General features: G+C 36.6%; 1 protein-coding gene across 3 annotated transcripts; it reads left to right on the top strand.

Annotated features, from left to right (window-relative positions):
• The first annotated feature begins 2,655 nt into the window (after positions 1-2,655).
• xkr9 (XK, Kell blood group complex subunit-related family, member 9) lies at positions 2,656-11,265 on the top strand. Of its 3 annotated transcripts, XM_067377519.1 has the most exons (5): positions 2,656-2,682; positions 4,033-4,146; positions 5,130-5,557; positions 6,068-6,264; positions 8,350-11,148. In XM_067377519.1, exons 3-5 carry the CDS (start codon positions 5,262-5,264, stop codon positions 8,976-8,978), a joined length of 1,122 nt encoding a protein of 373 aa, XP_067233620.1. In that variant the 5' UTR covers positions 2,656-2,682; positions 4,033-4,146; positions 5,130-5,261; the 3' UTR covers positions 8,979-11,148. The 3 variants fall into 3 exon arrangements, with proteins under 3 accessions (XP_067233620.1, XP_067233619.1, XP_067233621.1); XM_067377518.1 differs by lacking the exon at positions 2,656-2,682 and having other exon boundaries at positions 3,982-4,146; XM_067377520.1 differs by lacking the exons at positions 2,656-2,682; positions 4,033-4,146 and adding an exon at positions 4,174-4,343 and having other exon boundaries at positions 8,350-11,265.
• Positions 11,266-16,262: the final 4,997 nt, after the last annotated feature.

Here is a 16,262-nt window from a genome sequence, read left to right as displayed (position 1 = left end):
TTTGATTGATTTAATGCATCCTTGCTGAATAAAAGTATTCATTTCTTTAATTTCTTTTCAAAAAAATAAAAATTCTTACTGACCCCAAACTTTTGAACGGTAGTGTATAATGCTACAGAAGCTTTGTATTTCAGATAAATGCTGTTCTTTTGGACTTTCTATTCATCAAGGAATCCTGAAAAAAAGTACACAACTGTTTTCAACATTGAAAATAATCATAAATGTTTATTGAGCAGCAGATCAGCATATTAGAATGATTTCTGAAGGATCATGTGACACTGAAGACTGGAGTAACGATGCTGAAAATTCAGCTTTGCATCACAGGAATAAATTACTTTGTGAAATATATTCAAATAGAAAACAGTTATTTTATATTGTAGTATTATTTCACAATATTACTTTTTTTTACTGTATTTTTAATTAAATAAATGTAGCCTTGGTGAGCAGACGAAACTTTTCTTATAAACATTAAAAATCTTAGTGGTTCCAAACTTTTGGACTGTACTGTATATAATGTTTAAATGAAGGATTGCAGAAATGAGTACAACCTAGATATAACAAATTAATCAAATGTATAATATTATAGCACTTAGTATGCCCTCCATAATTTTTAATATACTGTTCTGACCCTTCTTGGCACGGAGTATACAAGTTCATGACAAATTGTCACATCTTCCTGTTTAACTCCTGGATAATGAGCTTCTTAAATGCCCTGATCTTTAATGGGGAGTGTTGCTCAACTCATCTCTACAGGCGCTCAAGAGTGTTAAGACTGAGTGCAATACATGTCCACAGAAGGTTTTTCACCTTGGGAGAATGCATATCCTCATTGTCATGTTGAAAAAAATGTCCAACAATGCAGGGAATGAGGAAAGGGTAACATCTTCTGTTTCAAGTTTGTGTATTAAATTACACATGGTGAGGGAATCCATGACAGCATTGATAAAGCACAACTCCCAACTCCACACCTTCAGCACTCATACATCCCTATATAAGAGCTTCACTCCAGCTTCACTCCACTTGCATTTTGCAAGTCTGAGAATGATTCAGTGAGCTATATAACACTTTTAATTGTCAAGAAATTACTTCTCTTTAAATGTTTTGGTTCAACATACTTACCTGTTGATCAAACATTGCCTCAAACTTACACCAGAAAAAATTTATTTTGTTTTATTTAGTAACTTTTAGGAGGGTGTACTCATTTTTGCTACACAACATTGCCTTGATAACCAAATCTTATTTTCCTGAATAATTATGACATGCTTCTTTGGTAATTGATTAAGCAGACTTGCTGGAATATTATATCTCTAAAGAATCCTAACATGTCTTCAAATTAATTGAGTAATCGCTGACTTTCAGAAGTTTCAGAGGGGTGTACTCATTTATGCTGTGCACTGTAATATATGAAGTGTATAACACTGATTATCTCGTTCATCACGGCACCTGTTAGTGGGTGGGAAATATATTAGGCAGCAAGTGAACATTTTGTCAAAGTTGATGTGTTAGAAGCAGGAAAAATGAGCAAGCTAAAAGGATTTGAGCGAGTTTGATAAGGGCCAAATTGTGATAGCTAGACGACTGGGTCAGAGCATCTCGAAAACTGCAGCTCTTGTGGGGTGTTCCCAGTCTACAGTGGTCAGTATCTATCAAAAGTGGTCCAAGGAAGGAACCAGCGACAAGGTCATGGGGGGCCAAAACTCAGTGATGCATGTGGGGAGCGAAGGCTGGCCTTTTTTGCGAATGGGGACCAGACCACTCAAGGTGCCCATGCTGACCCCTGTCCACCACTGAAAGTGCCAACACTGGGCAGATGAGCAACAGAACTGGACCACAGAGCAATGGTAGAAGCTGGCCTGGTCTGATGAATCATGCTTTCTTTTACATCACGTGGATGGCCGAGTGCGTGTGGGAACACATGGCACCAGGATGCACAATCCAATGGAGCAGTGGGATGTGCTGAATAAAAAAGTCCGATCCATGGAGGCCCATATATATATATATATATATATATATATATATATATATATATATATATATATATATATATAAATATATATATATATATATATAAATATATATTATATATATAAAAATGCTTGTATTTTTTGCAAGAGTATAAGTGTGTCCCATCGGGTAATCAAAAGTTCTACACACACTTGCAGTCTTCACACCCACTTGAACACTTGAGCCAAATACAGGAAATATGTGATGTAAGTAGACAAGTTGTCAAGTGCAAAGACCGCAAGTGTGGGTATTTGGACAGGGCAACCACTTCTGCCTTAAGAACTGGAAGTGTGAAAAGGGTCCAATATAATATTTACATTACATGATATATTCATGTATTTACATATCTTTGCTTACATTGCAAAGACATTAAAGGTGCCCTAGATTCAAAAATTGAATTTACCTTGGCATAGTTGAATAACAAGAGTTCAGTACATGGAAAAGACATACGCTGAGTCTCAAACTCCATTGTTTCCTCCTTCTTATGTAAATCTCATTTGTTTAAACGACCTCCGAAGAACAGGCGAATCTCAACATAACACCGACTGTTACGTAACAGTCGGGGTGTACGCCCCAATATTTGTATAATGCCAGCCCATGTTCCCAACATTATAAAAGGCATTAGAAAAGGGTAGCCAGTAACGTCTGGATCTGTGCACAGCCGAATCATCAGACTAGGTAAGCAAGAACAACAGCGAAAAATGGCAGATGGAGCAATAATAACTGACATAATCCATGATAGCATGATATTTTTTACTGATATTTGTAAATTGTCTTTCTAAAAGTTTCATTAGCATGTTGCTAATGTACTGTTAAATGAGGTTAAAGTTACCATTGTTTCTTACTGTATTCACGGAGACAAGAGCCGTCGCTATTTTCATTTTTTAAACACTTGCAGTCTGTATAATGTATAAACACAACTTCATTCTTTATAAATCTCTCCAACAGTGTAGCAATAGCCGTTAGCCACAGAGGACAGCCTCAAATTCACTCAGAATAAAACTTTAACATCCAAAAATACTTTAATCACATAATTCGAAGCATGCATGACGAACATCTTGTAAAGATCCATTTGAGGGTTATATTAGCTGTGTGAACTTTGTAAATGCGCTGTAATATAGTCGACAGCTGTGGCAGGAAGCACGCGTCTTAAAGGGGCGGCGCCGAGTGTAAATCAGTGCATTGTTAATGGTGCCCCAAAATAAGCATAAAAATTAATTTAAAAAAATCTATGGGGTATTTTGAGCTGAAACTTCACAGACACATTCAGGAGACACCTTAGACTTATATTACATCTTGTGAAAGAACGTTCTTGGGCACCTTTAAAATGCTGGTTTAAAAAGTAGCTACTTGTATGTTATTTTGTAAGAGGGAAACATTTAGCCAAACATCTGTTTCTTTACTTTAGTTCTTGTTAAAGTAAACTTAATATTTTCTTTGTTTTCATACTTTTTATTTATTATATAAAATATATATTTTTATTTTGATATTTATTGTTTATTCTTTTGATAAGCATTAGTTAGCAAAAACTCAGATCAAACAATAATTGCTGATGGTATTGTGGTCCATATTCCTAATAAAGTGCAAAACTACCTTTTAATAAGAGGATGAGAGAACCTTAATGTGTTTTGCAACATGAAGTACAGTTACTTGGAAGTCTGTTGCTTACTGTAAAACGTGTAAAGCGGCATACCAAAGCAGGCATTTCCTCGGTTTCATTTTTGTTCACACTAACAATGGCCAAACCCATATGAACTTTGTAAACATGTGGTTTGATATTGTTAAATGGTAGTTTCAGATCAGAATCTAAGCAATGACCAGAATGTGCAGTAATTTCCTGGTTGAGAAGAATAGAAAGGGTGAGACTGAGAGTATAAGTATGAGAATGGCAGGTATTTTCTTCTGTATTTAAAGTGTCAGGGAATGAATAATTGCTGCTGTACTGACTCATTGGTCCACCAACAATATATATCTAAAGACATATTTGGGTGTGTATTACATCACACAGTAACTGAAGGACTGTTTCAGGTGGGTGTGGTTTACGACGTCATCTGAATTATGAGAAATCATACACTCTAGAGTTTGAGAAACCAGAGACTCGTCGTCACTGCGGCTGAGCAAGCAGCAGAATGGAAATTCCGGGTAAGTTTTGAATGGGACTTACAATTTAAACCGACAGCTACTGAGAGTAAATGTACTGATTTAATATTACATTTGGGAACGTTGTAAAGTGACAGTTTATGGCTTGACATCGTTAACCGCTGTAAAACAAGGCTAACAAATACATTTGTCCTGATGTTTACGTCAAACGTCTGTATGCGTTTCACAACATGTTAACAGTAAGTACTTGATTTATGTACTTTCAGCATGTTTTCTTTAAAATAGTAAATGTCAACATTTAATATGTATTTATTAGATATATAGCACATAGACCTGGTGACATGCAAGACAAGCCTATTTTTTATAGCATATTCCATTGACAATGAAAACTGAAAGTGATTTGCATAGGCATTATAAAGCTAAATGTTTCATTTTTAACATTAGTGAACTACATTAGTTAACAATGAAAAAAATACTTCTAAAGCATTTAGTAATCTTAATCTCAACATTTACTAATACATTTTTAAAATCAAATTGGTAACAGTTAATGAATGTGAACTAACATGAACAATGAACAGTTGTATTTGTTTAACTAACATTAACTAAGGTTAATAATAAATGCTGTACAAATATATTGCTCATATAAAGTTCATGTTTACGAATTCATTGAACTAATGTTGATGAATGAAACATTATATAAAGTGTTACCCATTTTGAAATAGTTTGAATGACATTTCAGGCCCTCTGTGAAAATGTACTTTTGATCACATGATGTAAGTCAGAATATTATTAAATGGTGCTAGTTATGATAGTGTGCTGCACATTTTGTACACATTACATAATGTTATCATTCAGTATTCATTAGTGACATGTACTGGACAAAGTCCAAATCATAAATAGATAGTAGAAACACATTCAGATAAAGTAACACTTCGAGTTAATTCATTCACAGCACCATTTCAGCTGATCTGTAAATCATTCTACAGTGTATTGATGTTGTCTGTTCTCTCTGTCTTTCCACACAGGTAATCAGTTTTGGATAAAGGCGTGAAGGGAATGAGTTAACTAGCTGTTCTCGTTGACAGGAACTAAATCTCTATCTACATATTCAAGCACAATCTGCCATCAGCGTTCATCAAATGCCATAAATTGCAATCATGACATCTACTGGAAGCAAATTTACCATTTTTCGATGCCTAGGCACCCTTTTGGGATTAATTTTTTATGTAGGAGACATTGTATCAGACCTGTTGTTATCTGTGCAGTATTTTAGAAGTGGTCATGTGACCTGGGCTGCACTGACTTTAGTGTTTGTTCTGATCGCATCTGTATGCATACAAATATTCAGCTATGCTTGGTTCAAAGATGATGAGGAAAATGAAGAGAATGACAAGGACCTGTCCACTTGCCATCTGATCGGGATACATGTACTGCAGATAGGCATTTTAACAAGGTAACATCATGCTAATTTATCATGTGACTCAAATGAAACAGCATCTAATATCCAAATATTAAAGTGATAAATTGTCCAAAAATGAACATTTTCATCATCATTTTCACACCCTCATATCGTTCCAAACCTGTATGACTTTCTTTCTTCGGTGGAACACAAGAGAAGATATTCTGAAGAAGGTTTCATACATTTTTGTTCATACAATGAGGGTCAATGGGGTCAAAAACAACACTGAAAAAAACAACAACATTAATCTACTTTTGTTTTTCACAAGAAAAAGTCATACAGGTTTGTAACGTAAGTAAACATGAGACATGAGGATGAGAAAAAAAAGATGACTGAAGATTCATTTGTGGGTTAACTAGTTCTTAAAAATAAGAAGGAAGGAAATGAACATGTAATGGCTCCACACTTGGGCTTCTTTACTTGTTAAAACTGTATTATTTTTTATTACTCTGATGCAAACATTTACAAATTAAGTTAATGTTTTGGCCTGTCTGTTACCCTAAGGTATCTCCAACTCCTGAAGAAGAGTTTTAAAGCCCTGTGTTCAAGCAAGACTCAAGAGGAGGAGCCGTTAAGCCGTTTCGCTCTCGCTACAGATCTCAGCATGCTCCGCATGTTTGAGACATTTTTGGAGAGCGTTCCTCAACTCATTCTGCAGGTTTATATCATACTGGAGCACAACCATCGATCTAATCTCCAATGTAAGTCCTGCACAGATACAATCATTACGTGCACATCCGCAGTCAGTGTTGGGGGTAACACATTACAAGTAATGCAAGTTATGCAATCAGATTACTTTTTTTCAGACAACAAGTAAGAACTTCCATTTCTTTCACTTTTGGTGTGAAAGGGCCTTTATATTTGTCAAAAATAGAACTTTTTTGTTATTAAAAAAGACAGGGAGCCCAGCCCAGGTGAGAAAAAGTAAAGCAAAAGTAACTTAACACATTAATTTACATAAAAAAGTAACTAAGTAAGTAAAACACAATATTGTAAAGCATTACTTTTAAAAGTAACTTTCCCCAACACTGCCAACAGCGTACACTACTGTTCAAAAATTTGGGGTCAGTAAGATTTATTTTTTTATTTTTAAGAAATTAATACTTTTATTCAGCAAGGAAGCATTGGACAAAAGTGACAGTAAAGACATTTTAAAATGTTACAAATGTTATATATATTAAAAGGATAGTTCATCCAAAAATGAAATTTCTTTCATCATTTACTCACCTTAAAGTTGTTCCAATTTATATTTATTTTCCTACTACTGAAGTGAATGGTGCCCCAAAGAGGCCTGGTTACAAACTTTCTTTAAAATATCTTCCTTTTTGTTTTTGGATGAATTTTCATTTTTGGGTGAACTATCTCTTTAAATTAATGCTAGATGTTATATGCATCAAATGAATCCTGAAAAAAAATGTATCGTGATTTTCAGAAATATATTATGCAGCACAACTGTATTTAAAGGGTTAGTTCACCCAAAAATGAAAATTCTGTCATTAATTACTCACCCGTAAGACCTTTTGTTCATCTTCGGAACACAAATTAAGATATTTTTGATGAAATCTGACGGCTCAGTGAGGCCTCCATTGCCAGCAATGTCAGTGAACCTCTCAAGATCCAGAAAGGAACTAAAAACGTATTTAAAACAGTTCATGTGAGTACAGTGGTTCAACCATTATAAAGCGATGAGAATACTTTTTGTGCGCCAAAAAAACCCTCAAAATAACAACTTTTCAACAATATCTAGTGATGGCCAATTTCAAAACACTTCTACATGAAGCTTTACGAATCTTTTGTTTCAAATCAGTGGTTCGGTGCGCCAAAGTCACGTGATTTCAGTAAACAAGACTTCGTTATGTCATAAGTGTTTCGAAATTTCAATATTACACGTGACTTTGGCAGTTCAATACGCGATCCGAACCACTGATTCGAAACAAAAGCTTCGAAGATTCATGAAACAGTGTTTTGAAATTGCCCATCACTAGATATTGTTGAAAAATCATTATTTTATTTTTTTTGGCTCACAAAAGTAATCCTGTCGCTTTATAATAATAAGGTTGAACAACTGTACTCACATGAACTGTTTTAAATATGTCTTTAGTATATTAATGGATCTTGAGAGGTTCAGTGACATTGCTGGCAATGCACTGAGCCATCGGATTTCATCAAAAATATCTTAATTTGTGTTTTGATGATGAACAAAGGTCTTAGGGGTGTGGAACAGCATGAGGGTGAGTAATTAATGACAGAATTTTCATTTTTGGGTGAACTAACCTTTTAACATTGATGATAATAAGAAATGTTTCTTGAGCAGCAAATCAGCATATTGATGATAATGATTTCTGAAGGATCATGTGATACTGAAGACTGGAGTAATTCAGCTTTGTCATCACTAAATTACATTTTAAAATATATTATAATAGAAAACATTTATTTTAAATTGTAATAATATTTCACAATATTGAGACTCCAAAATTGTGAAATATTGACACTTCTTTGAAAAACAGAATCTTACAAAATCCCCAGATGTTTGAATGGTTGCATAAGCTATTTAATACATTTTAAATTATAATAATAATAGATACACTTCTGAATTGGTACTGATGGTACTTTTAAGAACTGTTCTTTGGGGAACCCAAATAGTTCTTTAATGGCATCACTGTGAAAACCCCCTTTTAGATCCTTTATTTTTAAGAGTGTATGTGCCTATTTATCAGTGTAAAAGACTAACAGTTTGTGGTTGACCATGTAATCAGACTGATTTGTAATCAAAATGTCTTTTTTAGACATTAGCATGGCCGTGTCTTTCGTCAACATAGCTTGGACCACGGTGGATTATCGACGTTGTTTACGGCGCTCTCTACCTCACATTAATGAGATGCCATCTGGAATCCCAACAGCTGTCTACTTATCCTACAAAATATTTACCATAACCCCTCGCATCCTCAGCCTCACCCTCTTCATCACGCTTTCCACTTTTAGTACTCTAGGAATGGCCTTGATATGGCTGGTGGCAACCATCTGGGCATTTGTGGAGAACACCGAATTTTGCACTTCACGAGTCCTTGAACATCTTTATCGAGCTATTGTTGGAGTTATCCTCATTTTTACCTTCTTTAACATCAAAGGAGAAAACACCAAAGTTCACATGACTCTGTATTATATTTTCACTGTGTGTCACAATCTTGCTGCACCTATTTTATTGTTTCTGCTCAAACCAGGGTCTGAACGGGCTGACTACTTCCTGCCCATCATATTTTTTATATTATTGTCAAACTCACTTGGACTGGGTTTTCTGGGTCTCTATTACAGCCTCCTGCATCCTCATAAACCTGTGGGAGATGTGGTAGATGGAATGGAGAAACTGAATCCAGAGCCAAAAACAACACGTTTAGATCGTTTTTTACAAATATAATACTCTTGATCATAATCTAATGAACTTGACTAACAAAAAAGGTGTATATTTATAGATATTTATGATTGAAATGATAAAGTATGAAGGATCTATGTTAAAGAAGCTGCTAAGGAATAATATCTGATTTTACAGGTATGAAATGTTGAACCTTACAGGTGTCATTGAACTTGTAAATATGATGAATAAGCTTTTTTACTGCCAATGTTTGCCTTCAGTTCATTTCATCCTCTCCCAATAAATCTGTTCAGTTTGCAATCCAAAGTGATAATTGCCTAGTGCAAAGTTATACTATGCACTCTGACTTTGAACAAGTTTGTGGTTACTAAAAAGTTTTAGAAAGAAAGAAAGACTAGTAATACTAGTAATATGCTAAAACATGCTAGCAACATTTAGCAATTGGTAACACATGCTAGTAACGTGCTAATTCATGTTAACAACAATGGGCCATGCTAGCAATATACTAAAACATGCTAGGAAGCATATAAAACTTTCAGACAAGGCTTTGTCAGGCCAACATAAAAGTTTGTCCCAATTAACTTTTCTTTTATTATTATCAATGTTGAAAACAGTTGTGTTGTTTAATGTTTTTGTGGAGACTTGGTAGCTCTGCATACATAATTCTTTGATAAACAGAAAGATCAAATGAACGGCATTTATTTGCAACAGAAAGCTGTAATATAAATGCCGGCACTGCCACTTTTGATCACTTTTACGCATCCATGCTGAATACAAGTATTAATTTCTTTAAAAATCTTATTGACCACAAACTTTGTATGTGGTAATGGTATTTATCTACACAAACCAGAATTTGTGCTTGCCTCAGATCAGTTTTCTGTTAGTAGTTCAATCACTAACACTAAAATAATACAGACACAAGATGGCACTGTTGTTCCAAAAAAGCCTTTTGGAGAAATACTGCCTCATCCAAACGGAGATTCTTCATGTGTACATGTATGTCTGTCTAAAGCAGAAGTATATGTGAACTTTGACCCTCTCAATCTCTGAGTCTACAGACCGAGAAAAGCTGAGAGATCACACAGATTGCCTGTTTCAGAGCTAATTGAAAGATAATAAACTAATTCAGTTCTGTTTGGACTACCAGTAAAATATTGTGCAAGCCAGTGGAGCGAGGCAGGTCTGAGAGAAGAAAAAAGAGAAAAGATAAAGAGGATTTTAAAATAGAGAAGCAGTCGCAGCATTTCCTCAATGTGCTGTTCAGTGAACATCTGCGCTGAGAACGTGAGCTCACCATGACAGACAGACTGCAGATTTATTCAACGGTAGTAGCCTTTCAAATAAACATGAGTACTGCTCAGCAGGCTGCAGGCCCTTTTTGATTTTCTCATGTATACATACAGGCATACAGTGGCCCCAAAAAGTATTTGGAGACTTTTTGGACATTTAAGTCACACACACACACACACACACACACACACACACACACACACACACACACACAAACCCAACTTGCATCTGCATACAAATGTTGCCTGAGCTATTTCTTTTCTGTCCTAAATTGTCTAAAAAGTCGTCTAAAAGTCGCAAAGATCTCAAAATTAGTGGGATGATTCCAAGACTACTCAGGCACCCTAACACACAAACACACATATGCATTGGCACTAGGTGGCGCTATAATAAATACATTAGTGTTTTAGTTCATAAATGAAACTATAATAAAATAAATGAAACTTTTTTTTTTTTTTACAATTACTTGGACATATTTCTCAATAATTTTATCAAACCTCTTTACACAGCTCTCCTAACCAACTTTCAACTTGTAAAAGCAATTTTCAAAATGCACCAAAACTACCAAAAACACTTCATACATGTCTCAAATCAATTTATTCATCCATGACACTAGCAACGGTTGTCAACCAACAAACACACTTTGTCACTCATAAAACAATGACCTAAAACACAGGTAGCATTATATAATGTTTTTTTTTTTTTTTGTAAAGTTTCTTTATAAAACGAGAATGACACTCTCTGCTGCTTATAATTGACTGCAGTATATGTTACATCCATGTTTACATTAAAGTCCATTTTTTTTCCCTAAGTTGTCTCCTTTTGTATAAATGGTAATGAAATTGAAAGACAAACACCTGTGTAGGTGTTCATCTACCTCTAATTGTTAGTATTTCATTGATTCAAAATATATTTCAGTACAGTATAACTGTAGAAATGTAGCAAATTGCCATCTTATTCAATTTTGTAATATGTTTTGAACTTAAGTTTGACAGTTTTGAAAAGAGTATGTAAACACGAGAGTATGCAAATTAGCCTGTGGGCAGGGCCTATATAGAGTTTTGCTGGTGTTTATGTCTAAGTAAGAAAATAATTCATGTCATGTGAAATATGTCCTGGCATTGTAAAAAAAAAAAAAAAAAACTGTAAGCAAGGTAACTGTCAGCACTGTGGCTGTAGTGAATTGCACAATGAAGAAGTAACAAAATCATCTTTAATTAACAAAATCCAAAAGGGAACATGCAGGAGATAATCCATGAAATAACTCACAACCACGTAAAATTAAGACAATACTGAACAAAGAACTGAGATGAACTAAGGGCTTAAATACACAAGGGAGGCTAATCAACAGAAACTGAAACAGGTGTGTAACTTTATCAGTTACCAAGGAAACCATCTAGTGGCAGGAAAATGAGAACAAAGGAAACAGGTACAGGAACTAAACCAAAACAGAACATACATGTGACAGTAACTACATGACTCTGTGTACTATCCACCTTTTTCCTAACAAGCCTACTGAGTTTTAGATTATGGGAGGCACTACTGGTTTGGGAAAGTTCCACTTGAAAAGACTGAAGTAAATAATTTCAAATCATCAAAGGTTGCGCTACAAATAATCCTTATCTATCAGTTTGACAGAATGAGCTGTAAAATTTCATTCATGTTCTATTTTAAGACATCAGGGGAATAACGTAATGCTTGGTATTTTAATGTTGTGGTATAACAAGAATATCCTGCTTTCTTTTCCTCGTTATTTTTTTTTTTCCCTTTGTATATTGTGCTGCAACAGCATGGAAAAAGACAACATAGACTGCACATTTGTGTTCTGCTCTCCCAATTTATTTTTACGATATATATCCCATAAATAATATACTGAAATGCACTATGCTGCCTTCATGTGCTATCGGTATTATCGTAAATGAAAGCTCTAGCGTAAGTTCTGCCGGGAAGACTCTAATGTTACGTCATTCATTAGATCAGATCTAACCAATCATTATCGAACACTCAGGCATAAAGCATCGGTACTTACACTTATATGAGTTCACAGATGCCATCCTCCCCACCACCACCAGGATGGTCCCTGTCCATAACCCTATGGGGGGTCGGCTATGCCTCTGCCTTTATTTTGGGCAGGATATGCTGAGCCTTCAACCCTTCGGATGTGTGCTACGGAAGGGGCCTACTCCAAAGAACTTTATCTTATTGTATAGCTTTCTGGTTGTTAATAAATTTCATCGTTATGTTATTTTGCCTCCCGAGTCTTTCTGGTAGAAATAAGAGTTTCATAGTTATAAATTGGACATGAATGTCCTCTCAAGTCGTATTTACCTCTGGGAAGTTCGGGGATAATTTTTATACCCAAGTTGCAGAGATGGGGGGGGCCCAAAAATCTTTAAGCATGGCAGAGGGGAGAACGTTTATGGTTACTCACATAACCCTAGTTCCCTGAGATAACAGGAACAAGCATTGTGTCAGTTTAGCTGATGCTTAAGGGGAAAACTCCTGTTTTCTCAGAATCCTGAAGCCTGATTGGTTCACGTCTATGCAAGAGCACAGACAAATGGCATTTCAGCCCACCAAAATGGGCGGGGTTGGCTGCCTATAAAGGCCACAGACATGCCAGATCTCGTCAGAATCTTTCGACTGAGGAGTGGCATAGCATAACTTGTTGGCAGCGCAGTAGCATGGCAAGCTATGCAATGCTCATTCCCGTTATCTCACGGAACCAGGGTTACGTGAGTAACCTTAAATGTTCCCTTTCAAAACAGTTCACTCACATTGCGTCAGTTTTAGCTGATGCTTATAGGGAACTTAATCCAATACCGGCGTGCAACAAGCGCAGAATGGAAGCTGCTCTGTGATCCGACAGCTAGGGGGGGACTCAACTCAAGGCCCCTTGACCAACTGCATATGAAGAGGCTCAGACCATGGTTGGAGCCTACTACATAGTCCATAAGTGTCTCAGACTGATAACACCCATGCTTTGAGAACAGGGATGTCCAGGTTATAAAATCTGACAAAGGTGGACAGCAAGGACCAGCCAGCTGCTGCACAGATGTCGACGATAGAGACTCAGCTGGACCACACCCAAGAGGAGGCCATACCTCTGGTAGAGTGGGCCCTCACTCCTAAGGGGCACAACAAGTCCATAGACTTGTAAGCCAGTGCTATCGCATCCACAATCCATCTGGAAAGTCTTTGCTTTGAAACTGGCAGCCCTTTAGTGCAGCCTCTGAAGCAGTGGCTGAGTGGAAAGCACTTTCGGCATGTAGCCTTTCCTTGGCCTAAGGACCACCTTACTGTCATTAGGACCGAACTCAAGGCAGGAAGGATCCACAGACGAAGCCTGCAAGTCTCCAACTCTCTTGGCTGCACTAAAGCCAGCAAAAGGGCAGTCTAAGTGAGAAGGACCGGAGATCAGTTGACTCGAGCAGCTCAAAGGGAGGGCCCTGAAGTGCCTTATAGACTGTGGAAAGGTCCCAAGCTGGGACCGATCATGGGCGTAGAGGGTTCAGCTTCCTAACCCCTCTGAGGAACTTAACGACTAAGTCGTGCTTCCCAATCGATTGGCCAGCTATCGGGGCGTGATTTGGCATGATGGCCACCAGATAAACTTTGAGTGTGGAGGGGACGTACCCAAAGCATCTCCTGCAGGAATGTGAGAACTGACATGGTATCGCATTCAGCGGGGTCTATTTTCTGTGCTAGACACCAGCTTGAGAAAATAGACAATTTCTGGGAGTAAAGGCACTTTGTAGAAGTTGTCCATGACTCTGAGATTGTCCTCATGACTTCCGGGGAAAGGCCTGATGGTCTCCGTCGAGGTGGGCAAATATGCAGGTCCCACAACTCTGGTTGGGGGTGCTAGGTCATCCCTACTGCTTGGGAGAGAAGGTCTCTCCTCAGCGGTATGGGCCACGGAGTTGCTGACAGTAGCTGGACTAATTCTGGGAACCATGGCTAGTTCTGCCAGCGTGGTGTCACCAGAAGAACAGCACAAGCTTTTTCCCGTATCAGTCTGATGACCTGCGGGAGTAGGGCTACAGGAGAGACAACATAAAGGTGCTGAAACAGCCACTTCAGAGCCAGTGCATCAAGTAAGTTTGGCAGTGGGAGTTCTCTTTGGTCACAAAGTGTTCCAAATCAGCTTGATCGAAGGTGCGGCATCGCCATCGCTTTGACCGCCCGGGGGTGGAGTCTCTATTCACCTGGGGGAGGTCTGCCACGTGACAACATGTCTGCTCCCTCGTTAGAGGAATCCGGCACATGAACCACCCTGAGCTGAGGTTCCTCTGGAAAATTCTTCATTTTTTAGGATTCTTTACCTAACCCAAGTCTAGCACTTCTAGAGATGCCAGGTAGGTTGCAGTTCTGGAAAATGGTGGCGCTGGAGACTAAAGGGTTTCCCACTAAATTCTTCACCTTAATTCTTAATTCTTTTGCAGTTAACGTGTCTTTTCTTCTCCGCATGTTTTTGTCTGACCTGCTGACCCACTGAGCATTTTGCTGTCCAATGGTCATGCTTTAACTGTGCAATTTCTAGTATTGCATTAGTATTGCATCCTTCTCATGGGCATTTAATAATTTTTGACTTTTCAGTCTGAGTTAAATCTCTTTTTTGGCTCATTTTACACCTGAATATAAGGTGTTTTTCATTTCCAGCCTACATGAACAATTATATATCACTTATAAATGATTAAATACAAAATTAATAGTGGTTATTAAGATTAATGTGGTTTGGAATTGTTAAGATGTGCCTGGAAAAAAACATGATCAGAAAATCAACGCGCCTAATAATTCTGCACACACTGTAGATATCTGTGGACTCTCTAGACAGAGAACCATATCCATCTGTGACAGAGGCATAACACTTAAAAAGTGATGCTATATTATCATTTAATGAATGCAGAGGTATTTTAAAGACATCCTTCATTCAACCCTGTGATTGTTTCCATGTTAAGCAGAGGGAAAACCTATATTATATTATATTATATTATATTATATTATATTATATTATATTATATTATATTATATTATATTATATTATATTATATTATATTTTATTAATTATATTATATTAATTATATTATATTATATTATATTATATTATATTATATTATATTTATTATATTATATTATATTATATTATATTATATTATATTATATTATATTATATTATATTATATACATTTATAGTTTAGTAGTGTTTCCAATAAGCAGAATTTGCCACATATTGGTTAAAATGTTCTATAAAAACCAAGCAATGAATAATTACTGCATCTAGTGAACAGTTTAAATTAAGCTTATTTATTTACCATAAATATCTTGATAATTTTGTGTAATTAGTTAGTTGTAATGAACCAAGTGAACAAATTAAATTGAGCTGATGGTAAAGGAATTAACTGAAATGTAGTATCTTGACAATCTATAGATAGGCTTTGTTTTGCCTGGTGAGTCAATCAAGACAGCGTAACCGCCGACTGTCTCACTGATTCACTCCAGTTTATTTGTGCTTTTCTTATTGCCATTTCCTGTAAAAGCCAGTCAGAAATGGGCCATACAGCATACTCTCACCACAATTTGTCCAAAGCACAATAAAAGAGGAGAGGCAGTCGTATGGGTGGCTGTTTCCCATTACAGCTTCAAAGTCCATATAAAACATGATTAATGTGTGCTTGAGATGCAGCGTGTCTTTAATTATTATGACTTGACTTGTGGCTGCAAGCACAGATACATTAGCGGCAACAGTAATCTGTATATGTCGACACAGGCTGGATTCAGACACTGGAGGTTTTGCCTCATAGCTGGAGAATTCACCGGAATGGTACGGCTGGGTCGATCAGTGTGGTACATAGGGGTACAGCTCCTTTAATCACAGCACATTTGCTAAGAAATTAAGACCGGCAGTGACAGATTGGCAAAAGAGGAAAGTTTAATTAAGTCCAATTGCTTTCTTTCTGATCACATATGGCACTACTATTTCTAAAACATAAGAAAAAAAATTCTTTGGTAAATCTACCTACTAATTAATTTTCACTT

The sequence above is a fragment of the Chanodichthys erythropterus genome, chromosome 23 (genome assembly GCF_024489055.1).
Source record: "Chanodichthys erythropterus isolate Z2021 chromosome 23, ASM2448905v1, whole genome shotgun sequence".
Lineage (NCBI taxonomy): Eukaryota > Metazoa > Chordata > Actinopteri > Cypriniformes > Xenocyprididae > Chanodichthys > Chanodichthys erythropterus.
The sequence above is the reverse complement of the archived record's forward strand: the minus strand, read 5'-3'. Positions and strand labels throughout refer to the sequence as shown.

Bases quoted from the DNA above. Each gene is read 5' to 3' on its own strand.
- xkr9 (XM_067377520.1), top strand. From the start codon at position 5,262: ATGACATCTACTGGAAGCAAATTTACCATTTTTCGATGCCTAGGCACC. The intron at 5,558-6,067 runs GTAACATCATGC...TGTTACCCTAAG, and splicing joins CAGATAGGCATTTTAACAAG to GTATCTCCAACTCCTGAAGA. The intron at 6,265-8,349 runs GTAAGTCCTGCA...TGTCTTTTTTAG, and splicing joins CCATCGATCTAATCTCCAAT to ACATTAGCATGGCCGTGTCT.